At 45.8% G+C, this 25,992-nt stretch overlaps 2 protein-coding genes and 1 pseudogene across 8 annotated transcripts in view; 1 reads left to right on the top strand and 2 right to left on the bottom strand.

The window, feature by feature from the left end:
• The first annotated feature begins 185 nt into the window (after nt 1–185).
• Nucleotides 186–9,188, top strand: NAGK (N-acetylglucosamine kinase). Its single transcript, XM_053923857.2, has 10 exons — nt 186–321; nt 2,020–2,104; nt 2,260–2,358; nt 3,161–3,302; nt 4,076–4,186; nt 4,902–5,014; nt 6,495–6,582; nt 7,534–7,631; nt 8,148–8,226; nt 8,859–9,188. Exons 1-10 carry the CDS (start codon nt 293–295, stop codon nt 9,047–9,049), a joined length of 1,035 nt encoding a protein of 344 aa, XP_053779832.1. The 5' UTR covers nt 186–292; the 3' UTR covers nt 9,050–9,188.
• A 2,922-nt stretch (nt 9,189–12,110) lies between these two features.
• The window catches only part of PAIP2B (poly(A) binding protein interacting protein 2B), a 37,587-nt gene continuing 23,705 nt past the window's right edge, over nt 12,111–25,992 (bottom strand). For all 7 annotated transcript variants that reach the window (XM_053923858.1, XM_024552684.3, XM_024552680.3 and 4 more), the window contains 3 exons: nt 21,121–21,269; nt 18,931–19,107; nt 12,111–17,755 (listed from right to left, as the gene is read on the bottom strand). In XM_053923858.1, coding sequence (XP_053779833.1) covers nt 17,699–17,755; nt 18,931–19,107; nt 21,121–21,258 — 372 coding nt within the window. In that variant the 5' untranslated portion in view covers nt 21,259–21,269 and the 3' untranslated portion in view covers nt 12,111–17,698. The remainder of the gene's footprint in view (nt 17,756–18,930; nt 19,108–21,120; nt 21,270–25,992) is intronic.
• Nucleotides 21,278–25,964, bottom strand: LOC128780837 (ATP synthase subunit d, mitochondrial pseudogene; annotated as a pseudogene).

Genomic DNA, 25,992 nt, shown 5'->3' with positions numbered 1-25,992 from the left:
CACATCCGCTTGGGATCTGGTGTCCATCTGCGGGAGTAGGGGCCAGGAGGTGGGGTTCTGAGGAGCCGGTGACGGGTGCCGCGGTCCACCCCGGAGACCCGCCCCAGCAGTGTCAACCTGGGGCAATCGGGGGCTCGCCGGGCCACGCCCCCCGCACACACGCACTCCGAGTCAGCTGGTCCGCCCCGGCGTTCACGTGACGCGGGGCGGTGCCGAGTGGTAGGGCGGGAGGGAGGTAAGGGCCAGCGGGAGGGAAGCTTACGGCGGGATCTGCGGCAGCGGTAGCATCAGAATGGCCGCGCTCTACGGGGGTGTAGAGGGGTGAGTTCGGCCCGGCGGAGGGAGTCCGGGAGGGGCGTCCTGGAAGCGGCTTGGGCCTGCTCGCGTGTGAGGGCGGGAGGAAAGAAGGGCGTAGGCAGGCTGGTGGCCTCCCGTCTCCGAGTCCGGCCACTTTGGGCTTTTGGGGCGCGGGGCCTTGCGGAGCAGGGTTCTGTGCACGCGCACGGTGCTTCTACGCGCGCGGATGTGTGCCTTGCAGGGGCTCTGCTTGTGCCACGGCCACACCCCAGGGGGGTCCTTTGTGTTTCACGGCGGAACCACGCCCCTTTTCCCCAAGAATGACCCACTCCTCTGTCCCCCGCTGGAGATGCTCTTTTTCCCCATTCCCGACCCCAGAGAGTTTTGCAGAACAGGTGTCAGGTGTGAAGCTGCTGGACTGGGGGGTGAGGAGAGGGAGTGTAGTGGAAGCCGGGACTGAGATCTTTGCGGGAGGGTATCTGGGAGCTGGAGCAGCTTAGAGCCTGTCCCGATCCCTGAAACACTTTATTGTCAACACTCCAGGCTTCTCACCCTAGACAGAACCCAAGTCATTCTTGCATTTTGCCTTTTCAGAGCTTGTCTACTGGACTTTTTGTAATTGCTCTTTCCCTCGGTGTGAATATAGGCTAGACTTTTGCTCAGCATAGGCTTCAGTTACCACATGTGTATAAAGTGGGAGGAAAGATGAAGATGATCGCCAAGTCCCCGGCCAGTGACAACATCCTGTGAATCTGGGTGTGCCAAATCAGGGCATATTAGAGATTGCTGCTATCTCAGCCAGGGCACTTTTGAATCTGAGATTGGATTACTTCTATGGCAGCCACATCTCACTGCTGACTCACGGACCCCAACGTCTTTTTTCACATGCATTGTTAAGGTTTACCTCCCCCATTCTGTAACTACTGCCCTAAAAAAAAAAAAAAAAAAAGTACAAGAGTTTGCATTCATTCCTGTTATATGTATAAGAGATTCCTTTTGGTGTTGAATCTCATGCATTAACTACCCCTTGAAACTTGTCATTTTTCGGTTTGGTCATCAGGTCTTCAATGTTTTCTTCTGATTATTACTAAAAGTACTGATCAGTAAAGACACATCACACACCACCACAGACCTCCCTCCAAACTACCGTTTTCCCCAGTAATAAGTATTTGACAGTTTAGTTGCTTAAGTGGATATGAACTCTCCCCGCCATCTGGTCAGTGTTTCACAAGAGTGTCTTGGAGACCTTGGCAGCCGGAGCTGGATCTTGAAAGGCAGCCTTAGCTTTTGTGAGAAGCACAAAGAGACGCCATTGTCTAATCACATTTACTGAGAGTAGCCTGTGCTAGGCATGAGATGTATGAATGATCTGGAGCTTGTAGACAGGAAAACAACTGGATACACTGTTAATACAGGAATCCTTAAAAGTTATGGGGGCACTGACCAGGCTTAACTAATGCTGCTGTGTGGGTGGGCCACACATCAGAGGCTTCAAGGACTAGCTGATGTGTAAGTAGGGCCTTGCAGGATAAGTAGGACATCTTCAAGGGAAGCTGTCCAGCAGCACAGCAAACACCTAACCACAGAGGTGCATTTGGGAATGGTGACTGGGTTTGCTGAAACAGTCTCTGTCATACTGGGCTCTGTGACAAGGATTGCACAAGCTTAGCTCTCCCTTCAGGTTTTTCTGAGCAAGACTGAGTGCCCCCTTGTGTACTGTAGGGGAGGAACACGGTCCAAGGTCCTTTTACTCTCAGAGGATGGGCAGATCCTGGCAGAAGCGGATGGACTCAGCACAAACCACTGGGTAAAGGCCACAATGAGGGGACCAGTGGGCTTGGTTGTGGTTTTATGCACTGTAATTCCTGTGGAGGTGGTGGCTGGGGATCCATATAGCAGCCTGTAGGGGCAGCAAAGGTTGTGCAGGCCTTTGTAACTCCTCTTTCCCTTGATTGGGGCTAGCTGATCGGGACAGACAAGTGTGTGGAGAGGATCAACGAGATGGTGAACAGGGCCAAACGGAAAGCTGGGGTTGATCCTCTGGTACCTCTACGAAGCTTGGTGAGTCTGGGGTAGAGACTGGGACTTAAGTTACAGCCAGACTGAGAAAGCAAGTTTGAACTGAATGAGTCTGATGACCTCCACTGCAGAGGGAAAGACCTTGGGGCTTGGGCTGTGGTCTAGAAACTCACACGATCCATTTGTTCTTGTGGCTTCAGTTGTCATCTACAGGTCACAACAACTGGAATAGCACAGGGCTTTGGAGAGTCACTGAGACCTTGGTTTGTCACTCAACATCTGGGTGACCCTAAGCAGGTTACTTATCTTCTCTCAACCTCATTTTCCTCATTTGGAAAGTGCAGACAACAGTGCTACCTCAGAGTTGGGAAAGTGGAATGACATGACAGCCCCTGAAGTGGTTGGCAGAGACCCTGACCCATGAGCGCTCATTAAATGTCCACTGTTATTTCCACCTCGGGCCTTTCTCCCGAGTTGCAGTAGCTCTGGCTACTCCCTGGACGTGTCCTCAGTGAGACGTTCTGCAGGCACAGCCAAAACCCACGTATTCCAGGCCAAGCTTCTCTCCTCATCTTGCTCCTCTGCCTGATTTTTCTGTTAATGGCACTAATGTTGTCCTAAGCTCCAAACTTGGCATTGTTGAAACTCCTCTCTGTCTATTTCCAGTCCAGGTTCTTCTTACAGCCACAACCTTCCGAGGGGTCATCGTGGGGTGAAAGGAGGACTGGGACTGGATAAACAGGGGCCAGATGTAGAGAGCTGGGGCAGATAGCAGGAGGGGGGGCATGGAGAAAGGAGCGGGGTCTGGGGCCCTGCTCACTTGCTCACCTACCCCCTGGCCTAGGGCCTATCCCTGAGCGGTGGGGAGCAGGAGGATGCGGTGAGGATCCTGATGGAGGAGCTGAGGGACCAATTTCCCTACCTGAGTGAAAGCTACTTAATTACCACCGACGCCGCTGGCTCCATCGCCACAGCTACCCCAGACGGTGAGGAGGTGGAGGGAGGGGTGAGGTTGAGAACTGTTTTTCTTGGGAAAGCTCCTTAGATTAGCTGACAGAACTTGTCTTGCAAATATCTGGAAGTCAACCTCTATCATGTCCCCTTTCCCCCCTTTTAATTAGCTTAAGCCGCTGCCAGAGTAAGGACTGGATAGGAGGGAGGGCAAGAGGGTATCTTGATGAGAAGCAAGAAGCAGAGTCAGACTTAAGGCTCCATCCCAAAGGAAGGAGGTGCTGAGGCTGGCTGAGGAAGGCAGTAAGTGCTGAGAAGCAAGTGGGAGGGAGCGCTGATAGGAGTGTAGAAAGCATTGGTGCCACGAGATTGGCATTTAAATATCAGTTCCCGTTTTCCCAGCTGCACCATCTTGGATGAGTTACAGAATGCTCAGAGTTTCAATTTCCTCATCTCTTAAGTGGGGGTAATTGTATTGATAAGGTGGTTTAGGGTATTGAGTATCACTGAATGGGGCCTAGCACCATCCCTGGCACATAGTAGGTACTCAGTAAAGCAGGTAGTCACTTGAAGGTTGACTGGGCAAGGAGACACAGGCCCATATTCGTCTCTTTCCCCCAGAGGAGGGCTGTATATGATTGAAGTTTCTCTGAGAGCCAGGCCCCCTACCTTCAGCAGGAAACTAGCTAGCTCAATTTTCTCTGCAAGGCTGGGGGGTGATTCCTTGGCCGGGGTTGGCTTCTTCCTGTCGGAAGCTGTGTGCTCGCTCTGTGCAGGGCACACTGAGCCTCCTGTGCCCTTTCCCCAGGTGGGATCGTGCTCATCTCTGGGACAGGCTCCAACTGCAGGCTCATCAACCCTGATGGCTCCGAGAGTGGCTGCGGCGGCTGGGGCCACATGATGGGGGACGAGGGCTCAGGTGAGCTCATGCCGACTGGGCCCGGCTCAGGGTCCTGGACCCTTCCCTTTCTGCAGCTCTCCACTTTCTCCCTCGCCCTCAGCCTGCTGACCCCTGGGACTTTCTGGGGACAGTTCCTGAATCTGATGGTCCTGAGAGTACAAAATAAGGACTGAGACAGCATACAGATGCAAATGCTGGACAAGTGGCTGGCCTTGCTCTTCAGCAGTGATTTGCACCCAGGATTCAGGTTCATGCCTCAGCATAATAGCTGTTGACTACCCGTGTTGACTTTTGGAGGCCTGGGGAGGAATTGACACCATGAAGGTTAAGGCGATAGAGGCCAGGAGATGCTGTACTAGTCTGCTGGTGGGAAAGGGGTATGGAAGCTTCTCCCGCTGTGACCTCTTTGTAGGCAGCACATGTGCATTTTCATAGAATCCCTAGGGTCCAGTCCATCAGTGATCCAGTGATCCAGTGACTACTGACTGAACTTGTCTTTAGTTTTGGGTAGCAGCTGGTGTGGCTCAGTGTCACCTGGTCTGTCTTTCCCCTCCAGCTTTCCCTTATGTGGATCAGTCAGATACAGTTTAATCAGAGGCCCTCAGGCTGGGAATTGGGACACCTAATTTGCTGTAATATACAAGCTAATCACTAGCCCTGTATAGGTCTGAGTTTTCTTCCTCCTGAGCTCAGGGAGATTGCCCCATCTCCTAGCTTTCTCTGCTCTCCACAGCCTACTGGATTGCACACCAAGCAGTGAAAATAGTGTTTGATTCCATTGACAACCTGGAGGCAGCTCCTCATGACATTGGCTTCGTCAAACAGGCCATGTTCAACTATTTCCAGGTACTCTTCCCCTGCCCCCAGTAGACATGCACACCTGAGCAAGGGAGGTGGGAGGCTGAGCAGCAGTGAATACAGGGGAGAGGCTGGGTGAGCCAAAAGAAAGTTGGGGTGAGTCACGGGCCAGAGCTGGAGGATGAAGTGAGGACAGGATTCGGAATGATATGGGTGGTGCATGCCAGGAGGGTGTCGGGGGTGAGGGAGGGGTAGGCTGGAGACAAGTAGTTAGCCAGATTTCATTCTTGGGCAGCTAGACCCTGCGGGCAGGTGAAGGCAGAAGACATGCTAAGCTGGAGCGAGAAGTGCAGGGTGAGATCAGGAAACAGTGCTCACAGACACAGAGACAGCAGCTAAAGTGTGAACAGCTGCGTGAGGCAGTGAGCTGCTTCTGGCCTGTATGGGTGAGGGAGGAAGCCACTAGGAGGTGGGCAGGGAGAGTTCTGAGGAGGTGCAGCCTCCTGCCCAGGCTGTCAGGGATTGACTTTCTGTCTGCTCTGAGCCATGCTCATCCGTAGTGGGTTTGGAAACAGCATTCTTGACATGAGCCAGAGGTAAAAGGTGGGAAGAGGAGAAGGAAGACAATGTTTATGTGACAGATATCTCTCTGGATGAGGGCCACTTAGGTGAGCTGGAGCCGGGGCCAGGGAAGGAGATTAGAAATGCTGGGAAACAGGACCTGTTTTCTCAAGGCTCAGGGGTCGATGATTATAGCGAAACTGGCCTGGGCCAGGCAGAGGAACAGGGAGAGAAATCACCTCCTATAGCAGCTGCTGTAGGAAGTGGAGTTAAGGCGTGCTGACACAGCATTGGTTCTAAACCCCAGTGACACGTCTGCCATTCCCTCTCTTATCCTTTGATCATTCTTATAAGGTCATTACAAAGAGTAAATGAGAGAGTCTGTATAACACGCTTATTACTATATTGCTGTAGGTGCTCAGATTTTAGCACCTTCCCTTCCTCCAGCTTAGTAACGTATCTGGGGAGTGAATCGCTGGTTCCTCAGGACTTTACAGGTTCCTTTACAGGTGTAACCAGTGGATACATTTGGAAGAAAGACCTTCCGTGGTCGGGTAAATTTAGGAGATACAAATATGTGGATTTCTTGGTTCAGGACTTCTCAGGCGTTAGTTTGCTAATGTGCGTTGTGAATATAAGGAGAGTTATAATGTGCAATAGTCCTCAGATTCCTCTGACCACAGAAACCTTTTCAAGAGCACCTCAAGGAACTACAGAACACACTTTGGTGAGCAGAGCCCTGTGCTCTGTCCAGACTAATCTGGAAGGAGCAATGGAGTTCATGCTGGGGAAACAAAGAACTTCTCTCAAATGAGAAATCGCATGTCCTTGCACTCTCTAGAGCTTGAAAAAACCCCAAAACATTACTCCAGCTTTTCAAACAGTACAGACATCAGGAAGGCCAACTTAGGTGGGCTGACTGGGAATTTTCCTTTGCTTCTGATGACTGTCTTGTGCCCTTTCTTAGGTGCCAGATCGGCTGGGAATCCTCGTACACCTGTATAGGGACTTTGATAAATGCAGGTTTGCTGGGTTTTGCCGGAAAATTGCGGAAGGTACTAGAAGTGGGGCAGGGTTTTATCTGGCTTTCTTCCCCAAAGACCTCCCAGGTGGGAAGCGGGTCGTGTAGTGGAGTCAGGTTCGGATGGGGCCTGGAAGCCAGTTCAATCTCCCTTTGACCAAGTGGCCTCTGTTCTCTGCCACCACGGGCCTTCAGGTGGAGACGGACGCGTGGATGTATTGACGGTTGTTTATACTACCTATGTTTCTCTTGACAGCTGCTGTAGCTTGTGTGGGCTACATGTCTGTGTCTGAGAAACTCATGAAGCAGTTGTCCTTTAGGCAAATTATAGCTTTTTTTATAAACCAATGATACCCAAAGAACTAGGGGATCCTGGAGAGGTTAGGCATGTTCGGCTGGGTGTCAGGAAAAGCTGAGCCATAGGGCTTGCTTGTGTTCACATTACCTTCTCCACCGTATGGTGCATACTCCCTTAATTTGGATTCCTGCAGACTCAGGGCATTGGAGGGTCCTCTTAGGCCCTCCTGGACTGAGGCTCCTTCAGAGCAGAGCTGAGAAGGGGCTGATAAACAAGCAGATTGTTGGAGGTGGATGGGGGTTCCCAACAGGAACACCAGCCAGCTGCTCAGTAGGGTCCTGGGTCCCCACAGCTAGAGGCACTCAGGGACAGAACTCAGTAACTCCCTGCGAGCCAGAGCGTGAACCAGGTGCCAGTGTGCTGCTCCAGTGGTGGGCTTCCCTTCTCCAGTGCATGGAACTAGCCACCTCCATACAGGACACCGCTCCTAGGGTAGAAGTGCCTGTTGGGGGTGGGGGAGGTAAGGGTAGAGTGGCAGCTCTGGAGGCTTACTTTTACCCATGCTGTGAAATGGGCATCTATTCCTGACAGACCTAGCTGTTGCTGCCCTGCACCAGAGAGCGAGGACAGCTGAGTACTGGTGGCTCCCTGGGTACTCACCACTCCCTTCCCTCCTCCCTCCCCCAGGTGCTCAGCAGGGAGATCCCCTTTCCCGTTACATCTTCAGGAAGGCTGGGGAGATGCTGGGCAGACACGTCGTGGCCGTGTTGCCTGAGATTGATCCGGTGAGTTGAGGGGGGAAATGAAGGCTGGGAGCTTCCGGGCCAGGTTTGGCCCTTTCATGGGAGGGGTGATGCTGACCGTCAAACTCTGTAAACTGGATATGATTTTAAGTGAAAACTCAGGTTTGAAAAGCATTTTTTAGAATGTCTAGAACACAAAAAAGTTTTTTGTCCAGTGCTTCCCCTCTGTGGCTCATCTGTAGCTTTCGTATAGTACAGTGGTTTACTGTGTGCGATACCCGCGCTCCCCCTTTCAGTCACGTCTGTGCCCATTTTCCTCTCTCCTTGCTCCTTCCTCTGTGGTTGTTCAACGCCTTTTGAACAACCTCTGTCCCCTCTGTCCCTTGTCTTTATGAATCTCCCTATCTTCCTTCCTTTTTTTCTTTTCTTGAGTTCACCTTCTGGCTCTCAACTAGAGGGAGTGTAAGTGGGATAGGGAGCGCTGATCTTCAGAAAGTGCCCCCTTCAGCATTGGAGAGACGTGGTCACCTCCACTATCCATTTCTGCTCTCTGCCCAGGTCTTATTCAAAGGGGAGATTGGCCTCCCCATCCTGTGTGTGGGGTCTGTGTGGAAGAGCTGGGAGCTGCTGAAGGAAGGTGAGCATGGGCGGCGGGCAAGGGTGAGGGCTGGTGCTGGAAAAGAGGTGGCTCAGGAGAGCTGCCTGCTCCAGGGAGGACGTGGGACCTGAAGCCTGGACAGGCCACTGATGCCTCAACTCAAGGCCCTCAACCTTCGGTCTTCCAGGGAGCCCTTTACAAGGTCCCATCCAGCTCCTTTGAGCTCTTAAAAAGATGTTCTTTTCCAAAGGATTTATTAAATAAGCACCGCTTTTTAAAAATTAAAGACAAATCTAACTTAAAATCAGAGCTTTTGACCAGCATGTGGTGACATCAACAGTCCTGGTCAGAAGGAAAGAAACATGCCGCCTCTGCCCTTGCTGCCTTGTTTTGGGCTACTGTGGTTTCCATTAGACATTCTGAAGTGGCCTGAGGACCCCTGTTGCTACCTTGGAGTTCCTGGCATCGGGCGCTGGGGGGCAGCTGATTCCAGCATGGGCCTCACATACCCTGGTGCACCACCTGTTGAGAATTTGGCATGTGCGCCCCTCTAGGACCCCTACAGGAATACCTCAGGGCCCAGGCCATGTCTTTCCCTGCTCTTTGTCCGCCACCCTGGTCTCTATCACAGTGTCTATCTCATCGATGTCCTCTGCGTTCTTTCCCTCCAGGGTTCCTTTTGGCGCTGACCCAGGGCAGAGAGATCCAGGCTCAGAACTGCTTCTCCAGCTTCACCCTGATGAAGCTGAGGCACTCCTCCGCCCTGGGCGGGGCCAGCCTAGGGGCCAGGCACATCGGGCACCTCCTCCCCATGGACTATAGTGCCAATGCTGTTGCCTTCTACTCTCATACCTTCGCCTAGGGGGCTGGCCCTGGCTCCACCCCCTCCATGCCCAGTGGACTTTGGGTGCCGGAACAGAGGGGACCTTTTTTCTGTTTCCTTTTTTTTAAAAAAGAAAAACACGTATAGAAGAAAATAAATGCACTTTACCCACTCCCCACTTGGACTGTGTTGTGAGGCACACTTGCTGTGTACATTCTCAGTGTACCTGCCTGCACGTATGCCAGAGGGCTCAGGAATGGTTTTAGCCCAGAGTTTAAAGCCCCTCCCCTGGTGCGTAGCCTGTGGCTTGTAGTCTGCTTGCCCTGCAGTTGGACGTGTAATTTATCTGTGTGCCACCCCTCCCCCGTGTTAGCATACTTTCGCTGCTGCTGCTGCAGTTAACCTGTGACCTCGATTTTCTGTCAAAGTGGGTAATGACCCCTGCCAGAGCATTTTCAGTGGAACTAAATGTTCTCCATGCTGAACATCACCGAGAATAACCTTAGACATACCACACCTTCTCCTGTTAGTCCCAAGTAGGTTTTAGGGGACAGGGTGCAAATCTCGTCTGGGAGAATTTTTACCTACTGAATTTGGTAGCTATGGGTAAGCAGCACATTTTGCAGTTTTTCTGCATGAACAAGTTGTTTGAGAGGTTAGGAGGATGGCCAAGATCCAATGCCAACTAGATATAACTTAACTAGGTTAACTACCTACTCTGGGGCTACTAGCCTGACTCTGGTTACAGGTGTGACACTCTGCATTCGTTGTGTGGCACCAGGAAAGATGAACGCCAGTGAAGAGCAGGTATGATTCCTGTCCTCTGGATACTGTAGTTTGATTGGTTAAGACAAGCCCAAAGCTTCCTGTTCTGCTGCCCATGTTGCTTAGTGAAGACAGAAACCAGAGTCTTGTTTAATAGTGGGTGCCTCTCTAGGAGTTTAGAGTGTAAGCTGTTAGAAGGCATGGATTATTTTCTGAACATCAGTTCTCAAATTTACATGTATAAATTATTCTAGACCTTGTTTTAAACTCAGATTTCTGTTTTTCTTCCCCATCTGTAAGATGCCTTGATTCAATAGGTCAAGGATGAGATGGGGAATTTTCACTTCTGAAAATCTTGTGTAATTTCTGCTGCAGAGGTCCAGGATCTGCCCTTGAGGAAGCTCTACTCTGCAGTTCTTGAGTTTGGATGAGGTCCTTGAAGGGGTCTTAGATATTTGCCTCCCAAGCCAGATAACACTTATATCACAGCATAGTGGCAGCAGCTCTCATTCCATCCGCTCTAGCCCAACATAGGAGAGTGAAGCTTTGAGCAATAGGAACTCGAGCCAAGGCCCTTCTGAAGGGACAGCCAGCCATCTTCGCATGTAGCTGTGGTCCGAACCAATGGGGTCCAGCTCTCAGCAAGTCCCCGACGCATCATCTGGTAAAAGGCAGGCAAAGAGAACAGGGGCACAGTGGAGGTGCCTTTGCTAGATCTCTGTTCCAATAACCCTGTTAATGAGCAGTGAGCTTTGAAGAAGTTTTTTTACATGATGCCAGCATCAGGATCAAGCAGTATTTTGGATGTAGAATCTAAATAAAGCTGTATTGGTGAAGACTTCAAAATAGAAGCCTTATCTTCCTTACCGTTGTCCAGGCTCGATGAATACAACTGGACAGAGGCAGATTCAGAACAGGGCGAGGAACACATCATGACTTTTTTTTTTAATGCCAGCACAAAAGTTGAAGAAATGTTAGTTATTAAAGTACGCAAGTTCAGATGTGTTCCTACTTTCTTTTGCCAAAGGAGTTGAGATGAGGTAGCTTATTCCCCGTTTGTAAAGCTCTATTGTGCAGAGGTAGTGCAGAAAGAAGTGATTTTTGGTGAGTTTTTCCCCTTCGATTTTAAACTTGTACTCTTCCCTAATCAAGTATCAGAGCAGTGAGTGGGATTCGGTTCTGCCATGGCAGTGGAGATAATATGTATCCATCGCACCTGAGCCTATTATGCCTGTGACAAGGCCAGAGAGCTTAGAACAAGACCTGGAGGCCCCCGAGGCCAGCACTGCCTTAGTCCACCTGTGTGGTCGTGTGGGCAGCACAGCCTCATCTGTTCCATTCATTCAGCAGACACTCATCACATGTCTTCAGTGATGGGTGCTCTAAGGATTAAAAAAGAACATCCTTACACCTTATGCCAACTGAACGCTGGGTGAAAATTTATGGAACTGCATGTTTACAATATCTGTGCTTTTCTGTAACAACTAAGCTTAATGAAATTTTAAAAATGAACATATACCATTCATATCTTGAAGGATATGAACAGTTCAGTCCCTGTATATACATAACTATAGCATTTCAAAAAGTTATTAATTGGCAAGCCAGCTCAGATTTTTTTTTCTCCTGGTTTTAGGAAGGAGACAAAGAAATGACAGCACTCAAAGCAGAACCCGCGGGCTATGGTCTGGTCCCATGACCTTTGTACTGTACAATAAGGCCCCTCAGAGAACTATTGGGAGGTCAAGCAAGGGGTAAACCGAGTAATCTCCACAACAGCAGGGACATCTTGTCACCCAGTGGCACTGGTACCTAGGACAGTGCTTGGCACCTAGCAGCCTCTCAACTCATTCAGTAGTTGAAAGGCAGATACAGAGTCCTTGTATTCTAGAAAAGAGTTTTGCCCAGAAACAGGAGAAATAGGAGCTGGCCAATTTCCTTTAAGCCCAAGGATTTCCTGTTGCCATGTCTTTGTTCAAGCTGTAGTTTTGCCACCATGTATTAAGTGCCTATTTTGTGCCAGGCAGTATTTTGAAATTAAATTCAGTACAGTTGTCACATTAGCCCCAGAAAGGAGGTGTGCAGCTTTACAAATGAAGTGAGGTTCAGACTGAAATCACAGGGAAAGTGGTGGAGGTGGAATTCACTTAGTTCTGTAACATCCAGGCCAACGCCCAACGCTTCCTCGTAACACTATTTAGAATGGAAAATTATGCAACTGAAACTGATCAATTGAGACAAAAAAATGATCTTACAAACACATACCACACATATCCTACCTGTATATGACATATAATGACCCAAACTGAGGAAAAAGGGCCCCACTGCCAGCGAGTACATTTTATTCTCATTTTTATTGAGATTTTCAACAGCTGCCATTTGGTTTGTATCGCAATTTTTTAAAGTAATTTTTTTCCATTTTTGACATTTTTATGAAAATTATTTTTTCAATTTTAAAGCCCTACCTCTTCCAAAGAAGTATTATTAACTACCATGTAATGTTTATCTAGGGGAAAAGGGAAACAAAAAGAGCTTTTAAACACTTGTGAAGCAGGGATAAAGGTCCAAAGCCAAGACCCAGGCCTGCGGGAAGTGCTAAGCTCCCTCTGGACGCCATCAGCGCTTCACCATCCGCACCAACAGAAGGTGGGCCGTGCACGGACCCTCTGGGGGCTTCTTGTTTCACAAGCTGCACTGCATTTCTGCTCTGGACCTCCTCTGCCGGGGTCCTCCTTCCCCCAAAATCTGTCCAAGAAAGGCAGCATGATCTTTAATACAGGTTCCGCTTTGTGACGGAGGTGATACTGTATTTAGAAAGTTCAGAGACTCCCCATCCAGTTGGGGAGGAAAATATCTCCAACACAGTATTACTGATGGTTCAATTTCTTGTCCAAACACATGCTCATACTTTAGAATAAATTAATTACCAGATGCTTCAAAAGTTCTGACATGTAGACAGCAAAAAAGTTCCTTATAAAAAATAAGTTGCAAAATTATCATAAAAATTTCTGCAGCAGTTCAGGCTCCTCATGTGGAGCTTCTGATGACAAGGCTGGTTCTGATAAGCAGTTCCTGTGATGTGCACAGCACCTTCCCCTAGAGTCCTATGTTCCGAAAGTTCAGACCACAAGAGGTTGAAATCCAAATTTAAAAGACTCCTTGCTGACAAAATGTGGTATATTTCTGTGGAATACTATGCAGCATAAAAAGGAACAAACTACCAATACAAGTTAATCATGAATGAACCACAAAATATGCTAAGTGAAAAAAGTCAGAGGCAAGGGACCACGTTTTGTATGATTCTGTTCCTCTCATGTCCAGAAAAGACAAATTATAGAGACAAAGAGTGGTGTCACTTGGAGCTGGGAACAGGAATGATCGTGTAATAAATGAAGGATCTTATTGCAAGGCATGAAAATGTTCTAAAACAGTTACAGTTATAGCTGCACCACTCAGGAAAGTTACTAAAATCACTGAATTTAACACTTGAAATGGGTGAATTTTATATGTAAAATATGTCTCAAAGTTTTTTTTTAAAATAAAAATAAAAAGACCCTGCCTCCCAAACCATCCATCGAGCACTAAACATTTCTGAGGTTCACAATCAGCAGGTCAGGATTATCACCTAGTGTTGAGTTACAGAGTGAAAACATTGTACTCATTTATAGTACATTGCCTAGAATGTTTCTTCATTATTTTAAAATAAAAAGGTAGCCAGTAAGAAGGGAGTCTCAAAAAGGAGACTCCTAGCAACATCAAAGTCTAAGGGGGCTTTTTCTTTTAGAAAAAAGGTGGTGCACCTGCCCCTTTGCAGATATCTCCTCTACCCGGGGGGCCGGGAGGGGGGTTGCATAGGGGGTCTTCGCTGACTCCCTGTGGAGATCAGTGTACTCCGCTGTCCTCCTATTCGTGTGACTCCCATAAAAGCTAGTCTGACTGGGGACAGCAGTAGCAGGGTGGGCAGAAGGTCACATAGCAAGCAAAAAAGAAGTGTTGCCTTTGGTCAGCCTCCTACTGCCCTGTCCCTTGTCACCAATTACAGCTGCCAGATGGGACAAATAAAGACAGAAGGTTAAAAACAAAGGGAAAAAAACATCTTTCAAAGTCGTGACTAACCGAGTCTGTGGATGAACTTCGCACGGCAGCAGAGCAGTGGCTGCAGAAAGCGCTGTGTGCGCTACACGGGGCAGGGGCACCACAGCAGCGAAGGATCCCGGTGAGCAGCGAGGGAGCAGGGATTCACTTGGGAACCGTGAGCAGAGGTAGGAGGAGATGAAGGTTCCGGATGCATACCAGATCTGGGTCAACCCCCCGTTCTCTCAACCCACCTCCCAAACTGATGAGGTTTGCATAATCCCCAAAGAAGGTGCTGGGGGATATACAGTCTTTCCCAAAAGATGGGTATCTCCAAATCTTAGTCAAATGTCAGGTCTCTTCTGCCTGTTCGCATTCCTCAACATCACCTAAACCAGGACACATTATTAACCTGTGTTGCTGGGACCCCTATCAAAGAACATTTGCCTCTCCCAATCACAGTAGGTAGATTCCTGGGCTCCTAATGTTTCTACATGGTGTTTGCAGCAGCACTAATGTAAGAAGATTCAGTCAGGCTGTTTCCTTTGGCTACTTCAAACGACTTTCCTGACATGTAATTTCCAGAGTACCTCAATGACCTTACTTCCCAGGCTCTCCGAAATTAAGACAAACTTTGACATTGTAGCAATACACAATTTGAAAAATGTTTAGTATTTCACTAAAAACATTTTTAAGCCATAATCAGCATTAGGACCTTAAAAGATCCCCAGCTATTTTGACTTTGGAAACTGAGACTCTACAAAGGTCCAGCCTTTTGTTTATGATTTTTTGTTTTGACCTTATATGATCCCAGAAGTCAACTGCTGCATTCAGAAACTGGCCCAAAGACCCAAAGTTGCGGTGCTTAGGGCTCGGCTGCACCCATCAAATTGTCTGCTATAGTTCTAGGGCCTGAAGAAACTGAAAAGATACTTCCTTTATTTTCATGATTTTCTCCTTACAGAGCAAGAGATAAAACGATTTTCATCTTGGAGTTTTAGAATTCAATAATCACAAAAATCACAAATCAACCACTAATAAACTTAACACTGGGACTAGCCAGAATTGGCAACTGTTAAAAATACATCTGTTTTTACACAAATTCTCAAACTCCCAGTTGCCAATAAAAAAGTTTCAGCAAAATAATGACTTAAATTCAACATCAGAGTGATCACATAAATACCAGCCTCACCTTTAAAGGGTAAAGGTGCCAGCCTGGCTTGCACCCAGACCCTCTCCTACAACGAAAAGTCTGAGATAGCCAGAGGCTCCCAGCCTTTCCCAGTCAAAGTCCAATGAGCCCCAAATGCATTTTCTGCTAAGGAGCTGGCAAACTCTAAAGTTAGCTCAGCCTATGATCTGGGCGACAGCTCTGCTCCCACCTCACAACCAAAGAGATGGAGAAAAGAGCTGGGCTGTAAAAGGAACCACTGGAAGCATCAGCTGAAACATTAAAAAGGGGCACACTGCTAGCTGCTTTCTGATCCTGGACTTGGCATACTATGTGTCTGAACAGGACTGGAAAGCCCAGCCCTCAGGTTCACTGCTCACCAGGCCGGAAGATTTCTTAGCCCTGACAAAGTATGCCTTGTGAAACCACGCTGAAGACTGACACCCAAAACGGAGCCCCATGCCAGAGGGACAGCACCCGGCACCTTAGCCTGACCTGGTGTCAGAAGAGCAAGGCTTTTTCAGGATGGAGAAACAACTAGATCTGGATTCCAGTAGCACCTTCCAGACGGGGAGTCACACAAGAATCCATTGTACTCTTTGTGATGGAGACCTCCAGGGTCTAGAAAATGGCTCTTTCTGCAATCATAGCACATTTCCAAGTCTTTATAATTCTGAGCTTGGGCAAGCGAATGGAGACTACAGAAAGAAAAGCAGCCCCAGAAGAGAGAAAGATTTCTGTATCTGCGTTTCCAAGGCCCTGTCCTTGTTTCAGGCAACAACCCCAGCTGAACGCTGAAGCTGGGATAAAGAAATTTCTTTATTCATAGATCTCCCTGAAAACAAGCTAGAGTTCCGTTCTCTCGTTCTCTCAAGGTGGAGGCTTTGGGAATTAACGTGCACATCTGGCAATACAAGCTCCTTAAGTTACTCTCCTATGACATGTGACCTAACAAGGAAAGGCGAGTTTTCAAATAATGCCATCCAATAGACTCATATGAGAAAAAGATGTGGGTTCCTATTTTAAATCTGACCTTAGGCTGTGGCTGTTCAAAACGTCAACAAAGAACTCATAAGAAAAAGGAGAAATTCTTAAGCTTTGTAGACCCTAGTCCTTTCCCTCCAACCTCTGTCCCACCTCCACATACTGAATTCACACAGACTTTATTTCAATTCCATGATCTCTTCCCGATGGGCCTCTCACACCCACAGCAGCAGTCACACAGCAGCCGCTGCGCTCAGGCCTCTGCAAGTCCTTGTCCTGGGAGAACGGCGAGGACCTGACACACTCTCCTTCAGACCTGACTCTCCCACCTACATCTCTACTGCACAACGGCAGTACCTGTGTCCAGTTTAGTTTCAACAAAAAACCCCTGTGACTTCCAGGCACGAAAACGAAAGTAATGAACCCAGAGAGCCCAACCAAGAAAACCTGCAAAGCTGGGCACGTAGGAACAGCAAAATTTGGTAATTGCTGAAACTATCCTGGTGGGTCACACAGTCACTTGGGTCAAGTGGAATTCACTCGATTGGGCTTTTTTGTTGTTGTTCTTTTGCATAATTCTGTGAAGTGGGAAAAGCATCAAAATTGTGAACTGAGCTTCTTGTTAGTGTCCTGAAAAATATAGTTACTTGTAAAAGTGCATACATCTTTCTAAGGGAAGATACCAAAGGGATCAAATCTTCATGGGGGTGAAAAAAAATTGACAAAATAAACTTAAGACACAACTAACAGGATTCAAGGATGACTTCTCCAGCCTGAAGCTTATGTCCAGCATAGCATGCCTCTCACACACCTTTGGGAACAATATCTTTTCTTAAAATTGGAGATGGGTGGGGGTGGGAAGGGATAGGGGACGAGATACCATGAGAGACAAAGAAGCAAATCTACCCTAGTGCTCTTGTACCTCGAAATGGTGAGTCTGACGGTAGCTGTAAACAGAGGCTTAGGAGTAGGCCAACAGTAACTGTCCCGTTCAAGTGACAATACCCATCACAATTTCCCCCTTCTGATTCACAAATTTAATCAATCATCAAAAGAGTTACTGTAAACCAGTACTTTAAGTCTGTGTTTTCTTGAACAGGGTTCAAGGCAGAAAGACATGGGCTCAGCAAGCTATTGGAAACCCCAGTTCATTGCAGGAAGCCCCCAGGGGTTGGGAGAGCTGCGTTGAGGGCTCTTTTACAACACCTGCTTCTTCCACTCATCCCTCTTCCCATCCAGCTTAACAGACTCAATAGTAGTTTTCTAGGTGTGCACTGCCTTTGTAAGTATACAGCAGGGTGAGAGGGCATTTGTAAACACCCGGATTTTCTTGGTCAGCTTATGTTGCTTAAACACACACAGCAGAACATTCCTGATGAAGTGAGAACCAAGAAGGTTGCAATTTCCTTAACTCAAAGAGCCAAAACCTAATAATAATAATAATTAATAATAATAATAATAATAATAATAGGAAACCGCTCAGAATGAAAGTCAGTAGAACAAAAGAGAAATACTCAGGCTTGCAGAGTAAGACTGAGCACATTAGCTACTGCAGTCACAGTGTCAAGTTAAACCGCTATTTCCCTTCCCCACTGTGCGACCCTAGCCCCCCCACCCCCCTTTAGCTCTGCCTTTTTATGCAGCGCTGTCCCCAGATGTGGAGACATATAAGTCCTCCTCAAAGCTTTTCTGTCAGCTCAGTACTTCACTCCTGGAATAAATTCCTTGGCATCCGGGTTCAGGTTACTTTTGCTCTGAAATAAGAACCAAGAGATAATAAATCCCACAGCAAGTTGCACTTTAAACCTTATTTTCTTCCTGCTTCCATTATCACCAGTACCTTCCTCTCAGCTTCAAGGAGAGAAAACAGTAGACTTCCTTGCAACTCAGGCTATTATTACTGCTGGGCTGCTCCCAGTGGCTCCTGACATACTAAGCCCTGACCAACCTCATTTTCTCCTTCCCGTTTCAGACTCCTACTCCCCTTGTGAGGCTTTCATTAGGGGCTGGTAAGCTTGACTCCAAAAATAACTCAATTCATTGAGTACCTTAACTCGATAAACATCAGAGGACTCCATCAAACCAGCTTGGTGCCACAATCACTATAAACATACATCTTTTTTCATCTGGCTGTACTCTCTTTGGTTGTCCGCTCTCTTGTGAACACCCAACATCTCAGCAAACTACGGGGAACAATCATTCAGAACATGGGCTGTGAGAGATTAAATCACTCAGAATTCATACGCAAACATGGAAGGCAGGGGATTCATTTATCTGGCCTTCTGATGTTAAGTAGAAAATGGCCTCTTATGAGTATGTTCCTTCCAAAATAAGCAATTTTTATAATGGCATCATTCAAAAATATAAATACAGATTTGAGGAATAGTAAAAGAATGGCAGCAAGTGATAATTTGAAACCAAACCTTTCATTTCAATTTTTTATCCTTAATCCCAATTCTACTTTGAAACGTCTGCTGGAGAAAATGAAAGTAGGTGATGCTACATTGTTTTCACAGTGCTTTATCTGGTGAAATGTATCTTCAGTGTACCTTATTTCTTTACTTATTTTAGTATTATTATTAGTTTTTAGAGAAATGGAAAGGGAGGGAGAAAGTGTGGGTAAGAAACATCAATCTGGTGCCTCTCGTATGTGCCCTGACCAGGGACCGAACCCACAAGCTAGGCCTGTGCCCTGACTGGGAATCAAACCACCGACCTTTTGCTTTGCCAGATGAGGCCCAACCAACTGAGCCACACTGGTCAGGGCCAAGGTACATTCTTATTAGTGCCCACATAATGAGTGAAGAAATAGCGGCTCAGAGCTCCAGAGATTTGCTCAAGGCTGTAGGGCCCGAAAGAAAGTCTGTGATTCCAGATCCCATGTTCCTTTCATATGTCCCATGTGTACTTATGCACTTACAGCTCTTACCAAAATATCTTCAGAATCACGACCATCGCCGAGAGACAGTCCATTTAATTGTTGTTGCAACTGTCCCATGACCTGAGGCAGGTCTCGTGATGGAATAAACCAGTCTTGGTCTTCTTCATCCAGCATCTCCTGGAAGCACCGGTCCAGAAAGTCCTGCTCCTGCAGCTCCTCCTCCACCTGGAAAGCAAAGGTGCGGCGCTCAGACTTACTGTCCCAGGGGCACTCATCCGTCTCAGTTTTTCTCCACCACATTCTTTCAGAGGTTATTACTCCAAGATTAAGAATGATCTCACATGTGATCTACTAAGAATGAAGATGCTCCCAATGACTAGCTGGAGAAAATATAATTTTTAAATTTTTCAACCAAAGTCCATCAGTAACAGGACTAAGAAAACAGTTATTCAAAATAGCAAAAATTCTTCACAGATCTTCTAAGGTCTCTAAATACATGACACAGATATTTCCCATTTATAGGGCACTTACCGAAAGTCATTTTTAAAGCTTACAATTCTTTTCTCAATTTTGTTAAGAAGCAACTCTTCCTAAATTTCCCATTTTACAACTATGAAAAAGGTACAGGAACTCTGCAACTAGACTACTACCTGGATAGTGGACATTATATCAAAACAAACTGTCAGCCTCTGGCCCACTTTTCTGATAATGAGGCCCATGAGGGAGAAAAATAGTTGCAGAACCTTAGAAAGAATACTCTTTGGCATACCAACAGAAAATGTCATCAACGTACGATTCTTTCAAAACACAAATATGAATACTTAAACAACTCCAAATTTCTTAAAGACTGCTCTAAACTAAAGCAATATAGATCTAGGATATTTTATACCTATTTGCAGTCACTGTTAACTCTTACAAAAGAGTTCATCCTGCAGATTGTATGATTCTAACAGGCCTCTGGTTTTGCATTTGGCCCTCCCATTTCCCACAGCGAGCCTGGTGAATTATGGCTCACTCACGCCACAACCAGAGCGGGTCAAGCAAAAATAATCACCCAATTAACCAATACAGTTAACCTCATGAATTCAGAGGAAAAGTTACTGGTAGCAAGGTTCAAAAATAGTATTTCAACAATTATAATTAGCAGCACTTTTTTAAAAATTTCAAGTTAATTAGAAAGTTATGAAGTACTTAAAATAATAATAACCACAAAATATTTCTAAGCCACAAGATTTAACATGACTACTCAAGATCTGCCCTGACTCTCCCCAAAAGCGTAACAGTGTGTGCCCCTTATTAAATCTATCCTTATCCTGCCCTGGATGGTGTGGCTTAGTGGATTGGGTGCTGTCCTATGAACCAAAGGGTCACCGGTTCCATTCCTAGTCAGGGCGCATGCCAGGGTTGTGGGCCAGGTTCCCTGTAGGGGGTGTGTGAGAGGCAACCACACACTGATGTTTCTCTCCCTCCCTACCTCCCCTTCCCCCAAAATAAAAAATAAATGAATGTATCCTTATCCACAGGTACAACCTCCCACACCACTAAGCTGTTCAGTTAATACTGTATTTCCCTTCTCCCACACTATATAGAGCCATGTAACTATTTATCATATAATTATCATGTAATGTTCTCAGAAGGAATGTGAGAACTTTGCATCACTTGGTTAAAAGGAGATCCCTTGTCTTGGCCTTCAGCTCTCTCCCTTTCCCAGTGGCTAGACTTCCAGTTATCCTTCAGCTACTCACCTGGTAAGTGCCCCAGGGGTGGCAAAGCAATGCCATGGAAGGAACTATGTGGTCCACCTATCTACCTGGAATGTTATTGGGCTGTTATTGTTACAGAGACAAGAAGACAACGAGTTACTGCTGAATCTTTGTTGAAGCAGCCTAGCTAACTCAGGCTCACACTCTGCCAGTTCCTGAGTTCCTATCTGGGGCATGCCAGGTTGGCCTATCTGCACAAAACTGCTGTTTCCCAGAAGTCTACAGCAGATCACCACGGCATTAGATCGTCTTTTAATCGATGTGGTAGAAAAATATCACAATCTTCCTCCAAAGTACTGCCTAGTCTCTTACTAGTTGAAGGTGCTTCCTGGTCAGCTCAGACCTGGAGACCTGGCCTCCATGTATTTTTAAGTTATTCTAAAGCCAATGGCCCATTTCTTTTGTAACAGACTGACAATAAAATATTATAGCTGCTGAGTTATATACATCATTGTCCTTCCACTTCTTTCTTTACCTGTCTGTTAAAATCCTCTTCATTCTCCATCCACATGTACTCTGCAAATGGGTTTTCCTTCTCATCGTGCCCGTTTAACACCTGATCCTCTTTGGATTTTATGCTGGGTGATGTGTTCACCACACTGGATCCATTCATTATGATAAAACCTAAACAGAAGCAAAAGAAAGAATAAAATGTTACAAGGATCAAGGAAATGAAAACCTATAATATCCAGACTCTTCCAGAAGCTTCTGAAGTTCTAAGTCAAAGTTATTAACTACAGATGAACACAAACTGCTAACCTGTACCTGTTAAAAAATTAACCATATCCTGTAGTTATCAACTATACAGATGTATAATTCTTTAAAAGTTTAAAGAAAATAATGTCCTCTTTCTGCCACCGTGGAGCCTGTGGAGCCTGCTGTGAACAGGACTTCTATAACGACAAATACACCTGGAAGGCTGTGGTCCAAGGCCACTTTTGCTGGCTATGAGAGGGAGCTCTGGAACCAGAGGAAGCACACAGCTCTTCTCAAAATTATAGGTGTTTATGCTCGAGATGAAACTGAATTCTGTCTAGGCAAGAGATGTAGTTACTCCTGGTGGCAAATCGAACAAAACCAGAGTCACCTGGGGAAAGGTAACTCGTGCTCATGGAAACAGTGGCACAGCTTGGGATAAATTCCAAAGCAACCTCCTGCTAAGGCCATTGGACACAGAATCTGTGTAATGCTGTACTCAAGGACTTAAATTTATTGAAAAGTAAATAAATAAAATGGATTTGTTCTCTTGAAAAAAGGAAGGAAGGAGGGAAGGGAGGGAGGGAAAAAACATGTCTAGGGTTCCTCAGCCTTTCTAGGCAAGTGGAGGGGGTGGGGATCTTTTCAAGGCAAATTCTGTAGGTTTGAGAACCTAATCAAGACCACACAGTGCCCTTAACGAGTAAACAAGAAAATGCATTATTTTCTTCTTAAAGTATATTTTATTGATTATGCTATTAGTTTTCCCAATTTTTCTCCCCTTTTCCCCCCTCCACCCTGCACCCTCACCCCTCCAGCCTTTCCCCACCTCTGCTTAGTTTATGTTCATGGGTTGTACATATAAGTTCTTTGACTTCTCTGTTTCCTATACCATTCTTTACCTCTATCCGTCTATTTTATGCCTACCAGTTATGCTTCTTATTCCCTGTACCTTCCCCCATTCTTCCCCTCCCTTTCCCTACTGAAAACCCTCCATGCAATGTCCATTTCTCTGATTCTGTTCTTCTTCTAGTTGTTTGCTTAGTTTTTGTTTTCAGGGTTTTTTTTAGGTTCAGTTATGATAGTTTAGAGTTTGTTGCCATTTTACTGTTCATAGTTTTTGATCTTCTTATATTTCTTAGATAAGTCCCTTTAACATTTCATATAATAAGGGCTTGGTAATGATGAACTCTTTAACTTTACCTTATCTGGAAAGCACTTTATCTGCCCTTCCATTCTAAATGATAGCTTTGCTGGATACAGTAATCTTGGATGTAGGTCCTTGCCTTTCATGACTTGGAATACTTCTTTCCATCCCCTTCTTGCCTGTAAGGTTTCTTTTGAGAAATCAAGCTGATAGCTTTATGGGAACTCCTTTGTAGGTAACTCTCTCCTTTCCTCTTGCTTTTAAGATTCTCTCTTTATCTTTAATCTTGGATAACTTAATGATGATGTGCCTTGGTACATTCCTCCTTGGGTCCAATTTCTTTGGGACTCTCTGGGCTTCCTGGACTTCCCAGAAGTCTATTTCCTTCATCGGACTGGGGAAGTTTTCCATCATTATTTGTTCAAATAAGTTTTCAACTTCTTGCTCTTGTTCTTCTCCTTCTGGCACCCCTATGATTCAGATATTGGAATGTTTATAGTTGTCCCAGAGGTTCCTAAGCCTCTCCTCATTTTTTTAAATTCTTGTTTCTTCATTCTGTTCTGGGTGGATGTTTCTTTCTTTCTTTTGTTCCAGATTGCTGATTTGAGTCCCGGTTTCCTTCCCTTCACTGCTGGTACCCCAGATATTTTGCTTTATTTCACTTTCAGTAGCTTTCATTTGTTCCTTCATTTTGCAACCAAGCTCAACCATTTCTGTGAGCATCCTGATTACCAGTGTTTTGAACTCTGCATCAAATAGGTTGGCTATCCCCTCGTCACTTAGTTCTTTTTCTGGAGTTTTGCTCTGTTCTTTCATTTGGGCCGTATTTCTTTGTCTGGGCACACCTGTTAAGTTGTAAGGGGGTGGGCCTTAGGTATTCTCCCTAGCGATGCAACCCTCTTTGCTGTTGTGATGCTGTCTGTGGGGGAGGGAACAATGAGGCTCACGTGCTCGGCTCACTTGCTCAACTCTAGCCCCACTTTCCAACGAACTCTGTCATGTGAGACTGGGAGTGGCAACCCCTGCGGTAGTTTACAGCTAGCTTGAGTCTTTAGTTTCCGGTTCAGCCAGCCCTGCCTTGCTGGCACAGTCTGCTGCCTTGCTGTGCGTCCTTTCCACCCACCCGGCTGCCCATCTCTGGTCCCTCCTGCCAGTCTGGTAGATGTTTCTCTAACTCCTTGGTTGTCAGAGTTCCATGCAGTTTGATTTTCTGGCACTTCTGGTTGTTTATTGTTTTTAGATTGGTTGTCTTCTTCCTTTTGGTTGTGCAAGGAAGCGAAGGGTTTCTACCTACTCCTCCTTGTTGGCCGGAACTAAGAAAATGCATTCTTAAGAAACATTGTCAGCAACTGTCTCTTATTCTGATTCTTGTTTTTCTTTAGAAAGTATTTCAAAAAATAATACACGTTCATTGTATTGATAAGCAACCAGTTGTTCAACTAACCAGAGTAAAGAATGATAACAATGTGGTGCATATAACCTTCCTGACATCCCTACTTTATTCACTCACACACACACACACACACACACACACACACTCGCTCTCTCCAAGTCTCCATTCTTACAGTAGCAGCACGATGTGCCGTCATTTGCTTTTACTCATTTCATGTTAATATGGTCGTGCTGTCTTTGGAGGTGTTTCCGATGTTTCTGTATTATAAAGGTTCCATGAACTTCTTGTGTTCATTTTTTCTAATGATTGCTTTAGGGTAACTCCTAGGAATAGAACTGCTGTATTGGAAAGCATGTTCTTTTCTTTTAAGGCTCTTGATTAATTGCCTTAAGAATTTAAATTCCCATCAGTAGCATGTAACTGTTCCTCTGCATTCATGAGTATTATTTTTTAAACCACTACCAATATCATAAGAGGAAACTTGCAATTTATTGTGTATACTTACATTTCTTTGATTTTTACCAAGGCTGAATATTTTGAGATATACCCTTTGTATTTCATATTTTGTAATTTTTCTGCTAAAGTACTTTGTCCATTTTTCTATCAGAGTATATATCTTTTCCTTATATTTTGAAGAACTTTTATATTTTTCACAATTTTAATTTTCCATAAAATAAAGTTATGTTAAATATTTTATCTATTTGCTTAATTTTTTGGTGGTAGTGTTACTGGCCTTAATTTTGTCTATAGCTTCTGTGAGTGTCTGTCTGTTCCTGGTTTTTTTTTTTAAAGACCTTTTTTTAAAAAAGGTTTTATTTATTTATTTTTAGAGAAAGGGAAAGGAAGGGAGAAAAAGAGGGAAAGAAACATCGATGTGCAAGAGATATGCGAGAGACACGCTGATCAGTTGCCTCTCACTTGCCTCCAACTAGGGACCTGGCCCATAACCCAGGCACATGCCCTGACTGGGTATTGAACCAGCGACCTTTCGGTTCTCAGGCCAGTACTCAATCCACTGAGTCATACCAGCCAGGGCTAGTACATACATATTTTTAAAAATTGTTTACACTTTTTTTATATAATTATTTTTAATATCCACAGTTTATAATACAGAGGCCAGAGCCATCTTCCAGATTGAAGTTTATAAATTCTCAATTGGTTTGTGAGGCCAGTAGGGATACTTCTTTTTGTCTAATTTGGTTTCTGGGAAGACTTCATTCAAATCCTCTATGGTCATCTGATCAAATGGAATTATGTTCCTCATCTTCCCCAGCTCTTTCTCATATTGCTCAATCCTGGCCTTTGAGAGAGACAAGAACTCAGCGCAGCTTTTCATATCTTCTTTCTCTTCAGCATCCACCAGGGCACTGTATTTATCCTGTGGTACAGGAACCTTCAGGGCATTAAACTTCTTCTCAAAGTCTTGGTAGACTTGTCGTCTACCAAGCCGGCCTTTGCTATATTGGCCTGGTAGTAAGCGCAGTCAATACCAGGGGGATTCTCAGGTAGAGCAGCCAACCTGGAGGTGTCTCATTCCAGGATTTCAGGGAGTTAGCAACGGCCTTCTGGTTTCAGGGTATTATCTCCCCAAAAGCTACCCAGTCAGTAGCTTTCAGAGCAAGTTTTCGCCCAGCCATCTTGAGATCCTTCACTGACCCCGGTGCCCCCAATTGTTTACACTTTTAAAAATATATATTTTATTGATTATACTATTACAGTTGTCCCACTTTCCCCCCTTTATTCTCCTCCACCCTGTACACCCCCTCCCACCCACATTCCCCGCCTTTAGTTCATGTCCATGGGTCATACATATAAGTTCTTTGGCTTCTACATTTCCTATACTATTCTTAACCTCCCCCTTTCTATTTTCTACCTACCATCTATGCTACTTATTCTCTGTACCTTTTTTTCCTCTCTCCCCCTCCCACTTCCCTGTTGATAACCCTCCATGTGATCTCCATTTCTGTGGTTCTGTTCCTGTTCTAGTTGTTTGCTTAGTTTGCTTTTGTTTTTGTTTTAGGTGTGGCTGTTAATAAGTGTGAGTTTGCTGTCATTTTTACTGTTCCTATTTTTAATCTTCTTTTTCTTAGGTAACTCCCTTTAACATTTCA

The sequence above is a fragment of the Desmodus rotundus genome, chromosome 5 (genome assembly GCF_022682495.2).
Source record: "Desmodus rotundus isolate HL8 chromosome 5, HLdesRot8A.1, whole genome shotgun sequence".
Taxonomy (NCBI): Eukaryota; Metazoa; Chordata; class Mammalia; order Chiroptera; family Phyllostomidae; genus Desmodus; species Desmodus rotundus.
Note: the sequence above shows the minus strand (reverse complement) of the source record. Positions and strands in the feature narration are given on the sequence as shown.